This window comes from Abrus precatorius, unplaced genomic scaffold, assembly GCF_003935025.1.
Source record: "Abrus precatorius isolate BTA unplaced genomic scaffold, Abrus_2018 Scaffold8, whole genome shotgun sequence".
NCBI classification, from domain to species: Eukaryota; Viridiplantae; Streptophyta; class Magnoliopsida; order Fabales; family Fabaceae; genus Abrus; species Abrus precatorius.
In genome coordinates, this window is record NW_020874428.1 from 21,621,203 (window position 1) to 21,640,600 (window position 19,398).

General features: G+C 31.4%; 1 protein-coding gene across 1 annotated transcript; it reads left to right on the top strand.

Annotated features, from left to right (window-relative positions):
* Window positions 1-13,098: 13,098 nt before the first annotated feature.
* Window positions 13,099-14,785, top strand: LOC113847668 (tyrosine--tRNA ligase, chloroplastic/mitochondrial). Its single transcript, XM_027476904.1, has one exon. The coding sequence runs from the start codon at window positions 13,137-13,139 to the stop codon at window positions 14,574-14,576; it is 1,440 nt and encodes a 479-aa protein (XP_027332705.1). The 5' UTR covers window positions 13,099-13,136; the 3' UTR covers window positions 14,577-14,785.
* Window positions 14,786-19,398: the final 4,613 nt, after the last annotated feature.

Genomic DNA, 19,398 nt, shown 5'->3' on the forward strand with positions numbered 1-19,398 from the left:
AAATTTAAAGCACCAAATGAAATTAAACAATAGTCAAATACCACGTAAACACATATAAACAAAACAAAAATCTAAACAGTATCATAAAAGTGTCTGTTGAATTCTTTTCTTTCTCTGACAAAAATTTCTCTTTATTCCTCTTCTTCCATCTCAGCACCACTGTCTTCACCGTCATCTCCATTTCCATCTCCATCTTTATCAGCTGCTCCAGATGAGCCTGCCCCCTGGAAATGTGGCATGTCCCCAGGCCACTGCTGGTATGATTCAAATTCTTCTAAGCTCATCCATATGTGCTGGCCCGGATATTGTAGCTGAGCTTGATGGTGGTAAGCATGCTGCTGATGCATTTGGCCCCTGTGGATAACGGAATTCTGGAGAGCCAAATGATCTAGTTGGAGCTCTAGACGGTAGAGGCGGTCTGCAAATGCTGAGTCTTCCGGTCTGCTGGGTGTTTCCTAAAATGGTGGCTCTTCAGGCTAAGGTTGAGGTTGTGGCTGTGGTGGAGGAGGAGATGGTGGAGCTGCAGGCTGATCCTCTATGCAATGGTTCTGAATATAGGCTAGGGTTATGGGAAGCTTAATCGATTCTGCAAATTGAATGTCCCTCGCTCCCTGAGCCTGACATAATGCGGTAATCAACGTCGGATACCCAAGTGAACCACTCTCTCCCTTCTTAACCACAAATCTATAAATTTCATCTGTGATGATGCGAGCCACATCCATAGATCCTCCCCTCAATATGTTGTATAAAAGGTAACAGTACCTCATGGTCATGGATGAAGTGTGGGCTCTGGGGACTATGTTGTGGCATATGAATGTGGTCCACACTTGAGCTAAGGTGGTCATGTTCTTCCTGTAGATCTGCAAAGTCTTCACTTCAGGATTTGAAGTGTAACTCCTGTTTGCAATGCATAAGGCTTGAGCGGTGGCAGTATCACTGAATGGCTGAAAGCATGAAGTGAGCTTTGTATGAAAGAAATATGTTTCACCCTCCTTCGGCTGCAAAGGGTTACCCAAAAAGTTATTGATGGCATCTCTGGAATAATTAACCCAGACTCCTCTCACCCTAAACCTTGTATCGATCCTTCTTGAATTAAACTCTGGTTTAGTATTGGCATAAAACTCTTTAACGATTTCGGGGTCATAATATCCTCTTGGCTCAGCCAATATTCTCCATCTGCGCCTCTCAATTTCATTATTGAAGTCATCAAGCTCGCCTTCCTTCAAATCAATTCTCCTTTCCTCAATTATCAACCAATCCTGGATTTCCTTAAATTTGTCTCTGTCCTTATCTTTGAATTTCCTTGGATCGGATGGTGGTGGCTGTGAAGAGGAAGCTCCTTTTTGTTTCTTTGATGGAGGAGCTGGGTCTTTGTGAGCTCTAACTTTAATCCTCCTGAAAGATCACTAAGACAGCAGCCACACAACTCAATAACTTATCAAAAATTATCAATTACATGTGAGCAACTACTCTATTATCAGTAAATTCACTCAATACTTCCATTCGACAGTTAAAACAATACATTTCAATTAAAGCATCTCAGGTTGTAATCAACTATAAACATTCAGCTTAAACTAAATTATATGCACATTTATTGCTCAAAACATGTTAAAATTCCATTCAATCCAAAATACCTCCCTTTAATTAGTAATCCAAATTTTAAGGCTCACAAAATCAGAAAAATCAAAGAGCTCAGGGAACTTAACACCTAAGGAACTGTCATTATCAATTATTCACAAAACCTTAGCAATATTCCTTCTAACAAACCTTCTCTCTGCATTTCAAATTCATCTTTTCAGATTAATTTAACTAAAAACTTAGGGTTCATGGAGAATTTACACTTTTATGCCCAAAATTACAATTGTGATTAATTTCCGTGCAAGTTCAGAACCACATTATAACTATAACTATCAATAGTTCACATTTTTAGGTCCTAAGGTTTGAGAAATACACATTTAACAACAAAACAACTAAATCAACATATTTACAACCCTAAATTTGCATTTCAATCAGTAATTTCTGATGATTTTACACAAAAGAACCCAGGGTTCATGAGTTAGGGGAAGAATAACAAAGAAAAAGGGCAAAATAACAGCAAGAGAGGAAAAGAACAATTACCCTTGACTCATTGTGCAAAACCTTGAATCAAAAATAGAGAGACTTGAGCGATTAGTGGTGGGGAAAGGATTAGAGAGATTTAGGGGGAAGAAGGCTCGTTTAAAATGCTGAAATATCCCTCTGTTATACATTTTAAAAACTAGGTCGCGAGCCTCTCGCTACAGCGACTTATTTCTCGCTGCAGCGAGAGGAAGACATCTTCCCCTCTTAATTTCAGGCCACTCTCGCTACAGCGACACATGTGTCGCTGTAGCGACAAGGCAACAGTTTCAATGTTTATTTACAAGGCTCTCTTGCTACAGCAATGGATCTCTCGCTGTAGCAAAAATATAAAAAATATGTGCATTTTTATCTGGTTTTTTAGCTGTAGCGAGCAGGGTCTCGCTACAGTGAAAAGCTTACAGTTTCACTCCTTTTTTTCGTTCCACTCTTGCTACAGCAAAAATTCTTTTACTGTAGTGACAAACTTACAGTTTCACTTTCCTAGATTTAGTTTAGCACCTTTTAGCCCTGTCATAATCCCTTATTTTCCTACCCTTTAATCACTCAGTCATTCATAATCATTTCACTTTACATACAACATTCAAGTTCACCACAACAAAATAGAAATGAATACCGTGAATCAGGCACAAAATCACAAAATGTCAAGTTAACACCCTAAACAACTAGTGAGAACTTAAAAAGAAACAAACAAACAACATAAAAGGTAGAATATCACAAACAAATATTGGGTTGCCTCCCAAGAAGCACTTGTTTAACGTCTCATAGCTTGACGCCTGTTACTTTAAGGATCATGCAGTGAAATAATAGTGGTGAGTCTCTCCACTTCACCACCTAAATATGGCTTGAGCCTTTGTCCATTGACAACCTAGCTTCTCTGAGTAGCTAGATCTTGCAATTCCATAACTCCATAAGACTTGACCTCCTTCACAAGAAATAGTGCTGACCATTTTGATTTCAATTTTTCATGGAACAACTTTAACCTGGAATTAAATAGCAATACATATTGGCCAGGCCTGAATTCTCTCTTAATGATCTTTTTGTCATGATAATCCTTCATCTTTTTCTTGTAAAGCTTTGAGGACTCATATGCAGTAAGTCTCATCTCTTCTAGTTCTTGCAATTGAAGCTTTCTCTTTTCAGCTGAAGCCTTTGGAACAAAATTGAGGAACTTCAAAGCCCAAAATACTTTGTGCTCAAGTTCCACTGGCAGGTGACACACTTTTCCATAAATAAGCTAGAATGGGGAGAGACATGTAGGAAACTTGAATGCAGTCCTATAAGCCCAAAGTGCATCATCCAATTTCAACGATCAATCTTTCCTTGTAGATGGTACAGTTTTCTCTAGAATGCGTTTAATTTCCCTGTTTGACACCTCTGCTTGTCCATTAGTCTATGGATGATAGGGTGATGCTACCTTGTGCCTTACCCCATAATGCTCTAGGATTTTCTGCATTTGAGAATCGCAAAAATGATGTCCTTCATCACTAATTAATACCCTTGGTGTGCCAAATCTGCAAAAGATGTTCTTCTTCAGAAATTTTATTACAGTTTTAGCATCAGCCTTCTGAGATGCGATAGCTTTGACCTATTTTGACACGTAGTCTACTGCCACCAAGATGTACTCATTCGAATATGAAGTTGGAAGTGGTCCTACAAAGTCTATTCCCCAACAGTCAAAGACTACAACTTCCAGAATGCTTGAAAGAGGCATTTCATGTCTTCTTGAAATTCTGCCTGATCTTTGACAATTGTTGCATTGTTGGACATAATTGTAGGCATCTTTAAACAGGGTGGGCCAATAAAAGCTAGATTGGAGGACTTTTGCAGCAGCCATCTCTCCATTGAAGTGCCCACCATAAGGAGAATTGTAACAATGCCACAATATACTCTGAATTTTATCTGATGCCACACATCTTCGTAACAATCTATCAGCTCTCAACTTGAAAAGATAGGGATCATCCCAGACGTAGTACCGAGCATCCTTGAAAATTTTCTTCTTCTGGTGCCAGTTAAGGTCTTTAGGTACAATGCCTGCTGCTTTGTAATTAGCCATATCTGCAAACCATGGTCTTTCTTGCACCAAGAGGAGTTTTTCATCTGGAAACTCCTCTATCACCTCTATTTCTTTGCTGGTCACCTCCTGATTCATTAATCTTGATAAATGATCAGCAACAAAATTTTCACTACCTTTTTCGTCTTTAATAACTAGATCAAATTCTTGCAATAACAAAATCCATCGAATTAGTCTTAGCTTTGAATCAGATTTAGTTAACAAATATTTAATTGTAGCATGATCAGTATAAATTATAACTTTTGAACCAATCAAGTAAAATCTAAATTTTTCCAATGCATACATTATTGCTAGTAATTCTTTTTGCGTAAAGGCATAATTCACTTGTGCTTCATTTAAAACTTTACTAGCATAGTGAATGGCATGGAAAATTTTATACTTTCTCTGTCCTATTATAGCCCCTATAGTATAATCACTAGCATCACATATTAATTCAAAATCTAAGTTTCAATCAGGGGCGACTATGACAGGAGCTGCAATTAATTTTTTCTTAAGTAATTCAAAAGCATGTAAGCATTCAGCATCAAAATTAAAAGAAGTATCATTATTGAGTAAGTTGCTGAGTGACTTTGTAATCTTTGAAAAATCTTTGATGAACCGCCTGTAGAACCCAGCATGCCCAAGGAAACTTCTGATTCCTTTTACATTTATTGGTGGTGGTAGTTTCTCAATCACTTCCATTTTTGCTTTATCAACTTCAATGCCCTTGGAGGAGATCTTGTGACCCAGCACTACACCTTCAGTTACCATAAAATGACATTTTTTCCAGTTGAGTACCAAATTTGTTTCAACACACCACTTCAGTACAATGTCTAAATTTGCTAGGCAATCTTCAAATGATGATCCAAAAACTAAGAAATCATCCATGAATACTTCTATGCATTTTTCAACCAGATTTGAGAAGATAGCCAACATGCATATTTGGAAAGTAGTTGGTGCATTACACAATCCAAATGACATCTTTCTATAAGTAAAAATATCGAATGGACATGTGAAAGCAGTTTTCTCCTGAGGTTGAGCCACTGGTTTGAAATCTGCTTCCATATGAATCTTATGTATGCAATATGAAGGACTGATACCTTTAAGATCTGATAAAGTCCATCCAATAGCTCCTTCATTTGCTTGTAAAATTGAAATCAATTTCTTCTCATCTCTTTCTGATAATGCACTGCTGATTACTACTGGTTTCTTTCCTCTTTTTTCCAGAAACACATACTTAAGATGTGATGGTAGCATTTTCAGCTCTAACTTCTACTCCTTTATCTTCTCTTCTTGAGGCAAATTTTCATGGTGAGCTTCATATGGAGGTAGTGCTTTAGAGGATTTAAGATTTTTCAAACAATCTTCAATCTCTTTTTCCTCTTCTTCATTCAAGTTCTGATAAGCTTCAATTAAAGTTTTCTTCAATGAACTGGACTTATGCAATTGTGTCTTTTCCACCATGCAAAGTTCATCAATTACATCCATCCTGAAGTATTGTTGTTTATCTTTGGGGTGATGCATAGTTTCAAAAACATTGAAATTAACTTCTTCATTATGGACTCTTACCTTGAGTTTACCATCATCTACATCAATAATCGCTTTGACAGTCTTCATGAAGGGTCTTCCCAAAATCAAAGGAACTTCTGCATCTTCTTCCATATCCATGATAACAAAATCAATTGGAAATACAAATTTATCTACCTTCACTAAGACATCCTCTGCTACCCCATAAGGAAATTTCATAGACTTATCTGCTAGTTGCAAAGTCATTCTTGTAGGTTTGATTTCCAGTTCCTCAATCCTTTTTAGCATGGATAATGGCATCAGGTTGATACTTGCTCCCAAATCCAACAAGGCCTTTCTCATAGGTAATGCACCTATGGTTACTGGAATTGTGAAACTACCTGGATCCCTTTTTCTGAGGTAGAGATTTCAGAATTATTGCACTGCAACATGCTTCTAACTCCACAGTTTCCTCTGAGAATCTCCTTTTTTTGTGAGCAACTCTTTCATAAATCTAGCATAAGTTGGCATCTGCTCCAGAGCCTCCATGAAAGGAATATTGATTTGCAATCTTTTAAAAATGTCCATGAATCTGGCAAATTGTCTCTCCTTGTCTCTCTTGGATGGAATCTTAGGGTATGGTAGATCATTCAGTTGTGGAAGCTCACCCTTATCCTTCTTTTTCTCACTTTCTTTTTTCTCCTTTTCTTTCTTTTTTTCACTATGTACACTTTCCTCATTATTCTTTTCAACTTCTCCCTCATTTTCACTCTTTTCTTTTTCACTCTATTTTTTCTCCTTGTCTTCTCTTTCCTCTTTATTTGCTAAATGACCACCAATTCATTTTCCAATCTCCTAACCACTTCTTGCGGTAATTGATTTGTAATGCTCCTTTGGATTGGTTTGTGTGTTAGCAGAGAATTGTCCTGAAGTTTGCTGTTCTGATAGCTGTTTTGCCAACTGCTCCACTTGTGTCTCCAGATTTCTGATGGACACCTCAGTGTTCTTCTGATTGGTCATTGACATCTGCATAAATTTTTCTAAAGTGTCCTCTAGTTTGGATTGTCTCTCATGAATTGGAGGGAAAGGAAGTGTGGCTATTGTTGCTGTTGGTTGTATGATGGTTGCTGATGAAAAAGTGGTCTGTTGGATGGTCCAACTTCTTGTCTCCACCCATATTCTTGGTTTTGGTTCTACCTCCAACCTTGTGAAAAATTGTTAGAATAAGAATTAGAGTTAGGGTTAGAAAAATTACCTCCCCAAGGCTAGTTACTCATATAATGAAGTTCCTCATTCTCTGCATTGTAATTTGGGTAAGCACAGTTGCCATTTTTATGGTCCCCTCCACAGAAATCACATTTGAGTGCTTGGCTAGTTGTGGAGTGACCTGAATGAAGCTGTTATGGCAACTTGGTCATCTGCTTTGTGAGGGCTTCAATCTATTGAGTCAAAATTTTGTTTTGAGCAAGGATGGCGTCTGATATGCTCAAATCTAAAACTCCTTTTCTCTGCACTGCCCTCCTATTATGCTGAGCTTGCCTGTAAGTGGATGAGAGAGTATTAATTATTCTTGTGCCTTGCTCTGCATCTACTGGCATCATTGTTCCACCAGCAGCAACATCCAAAATCATCTTAGTGTCAAGTTGAAGACCATTACAAAATATATTCAACTGATCCACATCTTCAAACCCATGATTAGGACATTTCCTAAGCAAGGACTGAAAATGTTCTCAGGCTTCATTGAATGCTTCATCCTAACCTTGTTTGAAAGTGGAGATATCAGATTTTGCACTAACATACTTGTAAGGTGGAAAGAACCTAGTAAGAAATTTTCTTTCCACATCACTCCAGCTTGTCAAACTCTGATTTGGATGTGATTTCAACCATTATTTTGCTTCCCCAATCAAAGAAAATGGAAATAGCTTCAAATATACTACCTCTTCCTCATCATCATCAAATCTCATAGAGGATACCAACTCATAGAAAGTATCAAGATGGGCATATGAGTCTTCATGGTCCTTTCTTGAGAATTGATGTGAACTTATCAAATTCAAGAAAACAGACTTAATTTCTACAGCCCTTGCATTGGGTGGAACTACTATACTTGAATAGTGCCTTGAACCTTGATGCATGGCATAATCACCAAGAGTTCTTCTTGGGGGTGGATTTGCTCTTGGTCTTTCATTACCTCCATGATTTCCACCATTCCCATTGCCACCTTTGTTATTTCCTCCAAGATCTGCCATTTCTTCCTTTTCTGAATCTGAGTAATTTTCTACTGGTTGTAAAGTTGACAACGCCCCTTGTTGTGCTTGCTTCTTTTTCTTCCTTGTTGTACTATTATTTCTTCTGGATGTTCTTTCAATCTCTGGATCAAAGAGCAATTGTTTTGCAGGAACTTTTCCTCGCAATATCATAAACAAGGAACTTGAAACAAGATTAGCAACAAAGAGTAATAAGATAAATGAAAATTAATTAAAACTACTTACAGTACTCAACTAATTATACTTAAAAACTAATACAATTTGCACATTGCTCCCCGGCAACGACGCCAAAACTTGTTGGATCTTTTCCTTCAAACACGGCAAGTGTACCGAGTCTATTGCAAGTAATAACCGGTAGAGTACTGGAATATCGTCCTCAGAGAGCAATTCAAATGTATTAATTACTAAGATACAAATTAATTGAGCTTTTATACAATAGAATTGATGAATGATTTTCATGAAATATTAAACAACAATTAAAATGTAAAGCACTAAAGTAAAATATGGTAAAATTCAAGTTAAAAAAGCTGGGATTGAATTTCATCTATCTCCCCTTCTATATACTGGTAATCCAATGATAAATATAGCAACCATTTCTAATAAATCTGATGCAAAATATGAAAGTTATATATTTCAATTCCTTGAAAATATATTCCTAAGTTAATTTCTCAAATGTTGATTCCTCAAACAGTTAATAAACTATCCAGCATTAAAGTCAGGATTTAAAAGCAATCAATAACTTGAAATCTATTCCTAGAACAACCAGTTATTGAGTAATCACAATCAGATCTAGATCTAAATAATATCTTCCAAAATACAACTTAGATCTGAACTCCAGAAATCGTTAAATAACTAGATTCAATCATTAAAACGGATTGAGATCACCAAATCATTAGAAATGAAGAAGAAACAATTATATTTATATAGATTACTGAGAATACATCAAGTTTGAAGATTTACATTCAATCTCATACAAGGTTTAGCTGCTCATGGCAACCATATCAACAAAAAATGGAGATACAAAAGGGAGAAAACATAAAAAAAAATTGAGTATTCCTACTCTCTTTCTTTGCCTTGCGCCGTTCTAGACCTCTGAAAATGGTTTTGGAACAGTAACCCCCCACTTGAACATAAAAATTGCCTTTTTATACTAGTCTGCTCGAGCTTCTCTCGCTACAGCGACATGGCCTCGTTGTAGCGAGAAATAGAGATATAAATTAAGTCATTATGTTTTCTTCTCGTTGTAGCGTTAACTCTCGCTAGAGCGACACAAAAGCCTCTCACTACAGCGACCACTTCTTGCTGTAGCGACATGAGAACAGATTCATCATCTTTTTAGTACGCAATCTCACTGCAGCGAGTATTTCTCGCTGCAACGAGAAACCTCTAGAAGTTGACTTTTCTGCAACTTTATGCTTCAATTACTCTTCCTCTGTCTTGTTCTAATCTTTTCAACCTTAAGTGATGTTTCTCTTATGATTCCAGCTACAAAATAGATTAGAAAGAGATTAAAACACTAAAATTGCATTCATTTCTAAAAATATATATGTATTTGTAAAAGTTTCAAGTTTGAAGGGAATTTAACAAAATAATCCAACTTTTAACATAAAAGTATTCAAGTTACCATCTCAAATCACTTATTTTATACATTTATCAATGATACATGTTTTGTTGGGCTTTCAGCCCCTTCCTTTAACAAAAAAAAAAAGAGTATATTTTTTTTTCTAAAAAGAATGCTTTTGTTACTCTTTCAAGTAATTTAAAAAAATTAATAATTTAGTGTTTAATAATTATGGTGAATCATAATAAAATATAAATGATAATTTGTTGACTAGATTTGAATAAAGTGATTATTATTTATAGTGATTATAAAGATTATTATAAGAAAGTAGAATTTGAGAATTAAGTAAAATGTAGAATTTGAGATTTAAGTAAAATGTTTTTTTTTGTTTTTTTTATTATAAAAAATAAAAAGAAGGAATGTGAGTTAATTGAATTCCAATATCGTTATTTATTTATTGGGGTAGTTACTAGTGAGCAAATTGTGATGGAGAATAAGAAAATCACCAAAGGTTTGATAAATGTAAACAATGGAATAGTATGCAAAGGTATCATCATCTTCCTTGTGTAATCATTTAAGTGGGAATGAAGTTGGAGTGAAAGTTCACTAGAGTTCCTCTTTGATAACTTTCATCTTTTATTTATTCTTTTGGCTCGTATTAATTATAGTAAAAAATTATAAATTTAATCTTTGGCACGTATTTTTAATTTAATTTTTATAAATAATTATAATTTAATCTTTACGTGTATAAATATTTTTAGATTAATCTTTGTTATTTATAAATGTATTGATGACATTAGATTAAAGAGACCAAAATGTAGAAAAACTATTCATATTATTTGTTATTTAAACTCAATTTTATGAATAAAATTAACACTTTTTTATTTATATTTATATTTTTTTATCATACTTTCAAAAGAATAAATAAAATATTGATATAATATCTTTATTATAAATTTTATTGTATATTAATTTTTATAGAACTTTGAAAAAGACATTTTTATTAGAAATAAATTTTTATTTTTTTTAGATATGAGACGATCCTAAATACAAGTTTTTAGTATCATAAAATTTTGTGATTTTTCATTTAGTACTTTGCCTTTTATTTAAAATAAGTTTACTAATTTTTTTAGTTAAAATTTATATTTTGTATCTATAATTGATATTTATTTATCAATTAATATTTATAATTAAAATATTTTATTTTATTTTTTATATAAGTACTTTTTTTAACATTTTAATCTTTTCCTTTAACACAATCAACACTTTTGTAAATAACAAAAATAATTTAAAAAATGTTTACTCGTGTAAATATCAAATTAATAGATGTACCAACTATAAGAATAACGTATATAATTTAACTAAAATTACTTCATGTGTAAAAATTAAAATAAAAAAATTTACTATAAAGTAGTAGCATTATATTACAAAATAAACTAGAAACTATTTTTAAACTATTTTTATTTAAAAATTTATTTATAAACCTTTTTTCATATATAAATAAAATAAAATTTTATATATAATTTAAAAGTACTCATTATTGAATAAAGTATTTTTAAAGGTGTTATTAAATAAGAACATTTTAAGAATTGTTTAATAAATATGGTAAGATAGGTAATAATTAAATGAGGGTTAGAAAAGGATAAAATATAATAAAGATCATATAATTTTTTATTATATATTTAATGTATACTATAATAGTAAAATAAACAACATTATGCTATCTCATTTAATATTTGAGATAAACAAAAATAATAATAAAACAAGATATAAATTATATTTAAATGATAAATTTTTTTTTATCAAAGTATACATTTTAAAAAATTATTTAACTTCTTGAATTTTCAATAAAAAATACATATTACAAATTAAAAAATAATTTTATGTTAATATGATATTAAATTTTTTATGTTAATTTATAATAATTTTCTTCAAATTTTTACAATTAATTGTTTTTATATAAATGTAATTAAAACATAAATAATTTATAAAAATCTAAAATTATATTTTATAAAATAAGTTAAATATTTTTTATTAAAAATTATTTTGGCTTTTTGATTTAAAAATATAATTTTAAAAATAAATTTCCAAAATAACACTTTTCCAAATTTCTTATTTCGAGAATTATTTTTTTTTGTTATGTCAACGCAAAGTATTGCATCATACTTAATTTTAAAGAGAAAAAATTTGTCTCTTACATGGGCAAAACTTGTAAAAAATTGACCTGTATCATCATTTGATGCTATTTTATATTTACAACAGGTGATATGAATTTAAATAACTATAATTCTAACACGTGTGTAAATAAAGAGAGTACATTGTTGACACGTGGCACACCTCATTTTAACCTTTGACGAAAAAAAATCTAAACATAAAAATAGTTTGGTAGAAATATCATTTTAGTAATTTATTTTTAAATTATATTTATTAGATAAAAATATTATTTTATTAAAATATTTTCATATAACAATATTATTTTATTAAAAATATTCATATAACATTTTTTAAATGATTATTCTTCATATTTTCAAAAAATAACTCTTAAGAATTAATTTTTCTTATAAAGTAATTTTTTTATATTGTATACTTATATCTTTAAGTCAGTATAAATTTAATTTTTGAACTGTTCATAATATATTTTAATTTTATTTAACATAATAGAATATTTTATTATTCATAATTATAATATTTTTAAAATTTTAAGATGGACGGATAATATATTTCAAATTATTTATTAAAATAAATGATTTTAATTTAATGATACTTGTATAATACATATAACAATTTATAATTTTTTATATTAAATATAACTAAACGAAAGAGAAATAATTTTTCTAAATTAATAAGTAAATTATTCGAGATTCTAAATTAAAATTAAAATTACAAATAAAAATTGAATACCAAAGAAGTTATATGTCATAATAAGAAATTTTTTTTTTAAAATTACTCTCATATAATTCTTAAAATATCCACTAAAAAAATAGAACACGCATATAATACATAGAGACAAAAAAAGAAAAAGTAAAAAGAGGGAGGTAAATAATGTTTAACTTCAAATTATAATTTTTTATAATATTTTAAATCAAGTTTAACTTTAATAAAATTCGAATTGAAATTAAAATTTCATGCACAAAACATAACCTTAAAAATGCATTTCAAATTGTTAAAGTAAATTGCACACACAAAAATTAAATTTATGTTCATAAAAACATATATAACTTGTAATAAATATATATAGTTTTATTATTATCTATCTTATCAAATAGATAGACATGAATAGTTAAATAAATTTAAATGTTTATGCATAAATGATGAATTAGATTTTAATAAAATTTTTGTTGGTTTATTAAAAAAATATCATATATTTTTGGTGACAAAAATGTTAAAGTAATTCAACCACTGCTAAATATTAAAAATTTTAAAAATATCTCACACACGTTGAGATTGCTATTATACTAATTAAAAAATGAATTTTGTAGAAGAATAAAAAAGTATTTAAATCCCAGCTTAAAAAAAGTATTTAATGAAAATCAATAATGTTATCTAACAATTTTTAAAATTATATGTGAAATGGCCAATGAGACATACCCCTCATATCCCAAATTTGAAGGGTAATAGCAGCACACAGAGCACAATGCCAATGGCATCCATTTATGCACCGAGGACTCTCCTCTTCTCCCATTCAACCAAACTCTTCCTCTCTCCCTTCAAACCTTTCTCTTCCATTCCTCTCCAATTCACAAGAACCACATGCACTCTCCGACAACCTCTGTCACCTCGCCGCAACATCATCGAAGTCCTCGAAGAACGAGGTCTTGTGGAATCCATAACAAGCGACGCTCTCAGAACCGCTTCTTCTTCCTCACCCCTCAAAGTCTATTGCGGCTTTGACCCCACCGCGGAGTCCCTTCACCTCGGCAACCTCCTCGGCCTCATTGTCCTCTCTTGGTTCCGCCGCTGCGGCCACCGCACCATCGCCTTGATCGGCGGCGCCACCGCCCGTGTTGGCGACCCGTCTGGGAAATCCCTTGAAAGGCCCGAACTTGACGCCGATTCCTTGGAGAAGAACACATTGGGTATCTGCAAAACTATCGCAACGATTCTGGGTCGCGCTCAAAATCCCAACTTGGGTGAGTTGAATTGCAATGTTGTGATTTTGAATAACTATGATTGGTGGAAGGAGTTTACTTTGTTGGATTTTTTGAAAAGGGTGGGTAGGTATGCTAGGGTGGGGTCCATGGTAGCTAAGGAGAGTGTGAGGAAGAGGTTGGAGTCTGAACAAGGGATGAGTTACACTGAGTTCACTTACCAGTTGTTGCAAGGTTATGATTTCTTGCACTTGTTTCAGAATGAGGGTGTTAGTGTTCAGATTGGGGGTAGTGATCAATGGGGTAACATAACTGCTGGCACTGAGTTGATTAGAAAGATATTGCAAGTGGAAGGTGCCCATGGTTTGACATTTCCTCTTCTTTTGAAAAGTGATGGCACAAAGTTTGGAAAATCTGAGGATGGGGCAATTTGGTTGTCACCTTCCGTTTTGTCTCCTTACAAGTTTTACCAGTATTTTTTCACTGTTCCTGATGCTGATGTGATTAGGTTTCTCAAGATTCTTACCTTTTTGGACATTGAGGAGATAATTGCCTTGGAGGGTGAGATGATGAAACCTGGTTATGTGCCTAATACAGCTCAAAGGAGGCTTGCTGAGGAAGTTACAAAGTTTGTTCATGGAGAAGATGGTTTAGCTGAAGCTCTTAAGGCGACTGAAGCATTGAGGCCGGGGTCTGAGACAAAATTGGACTGGAAAACTATTGAAGGGATTGCTGAGGACGTTCCATCTTGTTCTTTGGCTTACAATGAGGTTTTGAATCTGTCATTGGTGGATCTTTCAGTTTCTTCTGGATTGTTTGAGAGCAAATCTGCTGCGCGGCGTTTGTTAAAGCAAGGAGGTCTTTACTTGAATAATAACAGAGTGGATAGTGAAAGTAAGAGGATTGAGGCAGCGGATATAGTGGATGGGAAGGTTCTCCTGCTATCTGCAGGCAAAAAGAATAAAGTGCTGGTGAGAATAGCTTGACAGGATTTATTAGATAGCTGAATATTCTTTGAAGAGTGTCTATTTGCTCTGTATTTTTGTTGTATTCTTAAGAAATCTTTTGAATTTCCTGCTACATGGAAGCTTAGTAGTTACCTATGGAATGCAACCATTTTGTCTTTAAACTTCCATGATTATATCCTTGCATTCTAATAACACCTCTTGTATTCATTATTTGATTTAACATTGCAGCCGCGTACTCATTAATGGAGTATCTAACTTTGCACCTGGAAATTTGTATGTTCAAAGTTTCTAGATTAGAGAATATTGAAGTAAATACATTTGTTAACCATTGTTTAACAAAAGCTAATTACATTGAGCATAAATTAATGATCTTGTCAGTGGTTGGTTGGGGCAGTGGTCTCTTTGCTGGAAGTCTTGATCTTTGATCTATGATGTTTTGCTACATAATTATATGCTTATGCTACATAATTAGTATTCTGGATCTGAAATGGAGTAAAAGCCTTGTTGAACTAATTAGATTTCTAGGGCTTTTAATTTGTCTCTCAATTTAGCTTTTAACTTATATCAAGAACCAGATGCAGCAAGTTGCACTACCACCCAATTTGACCTTCATCTTTCCAATGAAAACCCTTCTTATGGATGGTGAATCATTAGACTGGTCAATATAGCAAATACTAATCTTTTCACTTGTGACCTACCTAAAACTGACATCATCATTCTGCTGGATGGATGCTTAGAAGTTGTTACTTTCTCTGTTGCATGACATTGAAATACTGAATAGAGTTGTTTGATTCTGATTGATTAGTGGGCTTCCACCTTGTAAAAGAACTAGATTGGCAATGGTATTATGAGATCATTGACATGCTGAATAGCACACAACTATTATGTTACATTTCATTTATAGCATTCATGTTCAGAAATGATTGGTTTGGCTAATGTATTGTGTATTGCTGTGAATGTTAAGACTCTGTTTATTTTCATTTTCTCTTATCTTGGATTTATGTCCTTACTAATTTACTGCAAATTGGATAAGTAGATAATGAAATTTCATTAAGTTTCTGAAGGAAAGAAGAAATTTTTTAACGTATAAAGATGTGCACACACACATCAATTAAAGTCTTATTTGTTCAATTGGCTCAAATTGCATTATTTGCTTACAACAGCAGGGCCAGGACGTTGTTACTCTTTTTCTTTGCCAGTAGGACTTTGTAGCATAAATGGTTTTTGCTTGTACTAGCAGGGCTTGGGCTGGATCCACGATACCTTTTTTGGAGGTTCTATACCCAAAAAAAAGTGTCTAAGAAATCATTAAAATTTTAGAGAGGGATGCATTATTATACGAAGTAATCTTTTAGGAAAAGAAATTTTGTATCGTGAAAACTTTATCCAAAATTTGGAGAATGTTCTACTGAAGCTCGTTCTTGAGCTAGTCTTGATTATTAACTTGTAATTACTTGTTCATGAATCTAAAGAATTCAACTAAAGCATGTATTAGCATAAATCAAAATAAACTTAAACTAGATACAGTTTGAGTAAATTTCTAGATAAGTTTAATAAGAAAATAAATTAATATAAAAAATAAATATATATTTTTTATAAGGTAAAAATAATTTATCAAATAGGTTTTAAATTTTAGGTTTCTCAAAAGTAGGTTTTAAAATTAATTTATCAAATACTATAAAATGAAACACAATCAAACAAGCCATAAGAATCTAAAAAAAAATCTGCTAATATTTTTAAGACCTATTAGTTATTAATTTATTTTTCAGTTTTAAAGAGAGGTTTCAACACAGGCCTAAAAAAATATAATTCGATCCAATGTATTTATCAGCTGCGTCTTATAAGTTATAGTTAGTAACTTAATTTCATGGGATTGAATTTTGCTTGTAGCATAGAAATTTAGTAGGGTAACTCTGTCACACATTTGAGCAAAAACTAGTTTGGCTTAAAAGAAAAGTGAGAAATCTCATTCTCATACCAATAAACTGCACATCAATGACTTATTGAGTTCAATTCCCATGTTTTCTAGTTGTATTATTGTGGTGCTACATTATATTTTGAAATATAAATGATGGAAGTGGGAGAAGAAAATTGTGATACAATTACCAAACAATTAATATAAGAATTAATCGAAGGGAGCATGCAGAAAATGATAGGAAAGAAAAAAGGGAATGAAGTGAAATTATGAGGGGTAGAAGGAAGAGACCCCAGAGGGCCAACAATAACATATCTACGTAATCTTTCTTAATCTAATTTAGAAATTTTGTTTATTGAAAAAAAAAAAGTGAAGAATCAGTGTCCAACCACAAAGTACATAATTTTATCTGCATAACTTATAAATTGTTACTCTTTGAGAGATAATATATTAATAAGTTCTTAATATTCCTCTCAACATCATGTCAAGAACTTAGAATATATGTGTGGTTGTTAGAGACTTATCAAATTTTAAAAAATATAAATAAGAAAAATAAAGAAATTTCTTTTCATTTCAGCTATTTAAATGAAAGAGTTTAAAAAATTATATAAAAAGTATACATTAATTAAAAAATTAAATTTAACTCAACAAATTAAGTTTTTTTTCTTTACTATTATTTTATGTTATAAAAAGTTCTTTGAATTTTATAAAGAGAGAGAGAGAGAGAGACAGTATAGGGGAGAAGTCTTGAGTCCCACAAAAAAATCTCTCCTCTCTATTTTTTTTTCTCTCACATAAATAATAAAATTTAAAATTTTTCATCTGATAACTCTCATCTTTATTTTCTTCTTTTGTATTTTATTTGTCATGTGACAGCATTACGTTAAGTGACATCTATTCACGTGATTTCATACTCGTTTTTGGTTGTAGTCACTTCGCAGCAACATGTTGAGTGGGTACACTTGATAATGTTGTTTTATTTTATCTAATTAAAAATAAGTTTGATTAAACTTTTTTAATTTCAGTTTAAACTATGTACAATATTAGTTTCTCAGTTAATTAAATATTTTTAGGTTCAAAATTAAGTAGAATTATTTGTTAATTAATTTTTTATTTGAAATCCTTAAATTTTCATTTTTTACTTAAAATTTTACAAAGTCATTTTAAACATTTATTTACTCAAAATTCACACATTAAATTATCAAATTTCAACTAAAAGATATAAAAAAATTCTGTAAATCTAAATCTCTCTTTTCACAAATTATTTTAAAAAAATTTAGATTAAAAATAAAAATATGAGAACTTTAAGTAGAATTAAATTAATGAAATCACTAAATTTACTTAATTTTAAAAACAAATATTTAATTAACTTAAAAAATTACAAATATCAAAACTATTAATTTAATCTAAAAGAAAAAAAATACAGTTCTTAAAAAAAAAAATTTCCAAGATTGCCAGGTGATATAGGTAATAGCTTGAGTGACACCTATTTCTATGCTTCACTTTGTCTGGCATTATTTGTAAAATGCAATAATTCAAAAACATTGAAAAACTTAAATTAAAAATAAGAAGAAAAAAATAGAAAATATTGGAATTTTTTTGTTAGACAATGTGACGCCACTCAACTTAGTGCTACAATGCATGTGGCAATGATGCGATGTAGCTCTATAAAAAGAGTGAAGTCATGTGGATAAATATCACATATTGCAGTAGTGTCATGCCATGTGACAAGCATTCAAGAAAAAAAAAATCAATTTTATTGATGGTACATGTTAAGTGGTTAGCAAATTTTCAGTACTCATAATATCAACTATTAAAATCAACGAAAAAAATTAATATTAATTAGTTCAAAAGAAAAATATAAAAATATAACTCTTTATATCATCCAAATATCAATACCTTTATGAAAAGAAGAAAATGTCAGTTTGTGAACTGACTCGTTAACTCATACATAATAAATCTTATTAACTTGCAAGTTATAAAAATTAAATAAAAATAATTTGGATTTAAATTATTTATATTTTTATGGGTAAACTATATTTTATTTTCATGAAAAATTATATTTTTAATTTTATTCTTCTGTATTGTCTATCAATAAATATTTTATGGGAATGAATTGATAAAAAAAATAACATTAGAGAAAGGTTATACATAAAATAAAATTCATAACTTCCAATAATAAAAAAATAATAACCTGTATGATAATTAGGTATACAGGCCACCTGACGGGTTATATCCAGCTCTAGCTATTGGTGACGTGGCATCACTTTCTTTAAGTGACAAAAATCCAAAATAATTAATAAAATTTTAATAATCCTACTTTAATATGAACAATGAGGTTAAACTGATTGGTTAAAGAAGATAATGTTTAAACGGATCGATATTTTGTCAACTTGGCTCATTAAGAGAAATCAAGTGAGCATAAAGGGCCTTTTTCCTTTCCTAATTTTTCATTTTAAAATTTAATATTTCAAATGTCTAATATTAAAAGTATTAATAGAAACAAAGGAAATTCCTATACATCTAAAACTAAAGATATGACAGACTGAAAATCCTTAACTTGGTACGTGTCTTGTTAGCCAGTTTAAAACCAAATTCAACAAAATTAAGCTTTGTGTGTTGGTCATTATGTTTTTTTTTTTAACCTTTCTTTTCTTACTTTCTTTAAAAATAGGTTCAAGCTTTTATTTTTTGGTTTATTAATACATATACACACACGATATCATTATTAGAAATTATTTTTCATCCTTTTCTTATTCACTTAAGATATCTTTCATCTAATAATTATTAGAAATTATTTCCTTTCGATACATAAGACAACTTAATTAAATTTACCTATTTCGACCAATAAATGCTTTTTCATATATTCAATTAAGAATTGAACTATATGGATAAGGAATTATTTTAAATCTAATCTACCCAAAT

Excerpts from the sequence above, each read along its gene's own strand:
- LOC113847668 (XM_027476904.1), top strand. The coding sequence starts at position 13,137 with ATGCCAATGGCATCCATTTATGCACCGAGGACTCTCCTCTTCTCCCAT.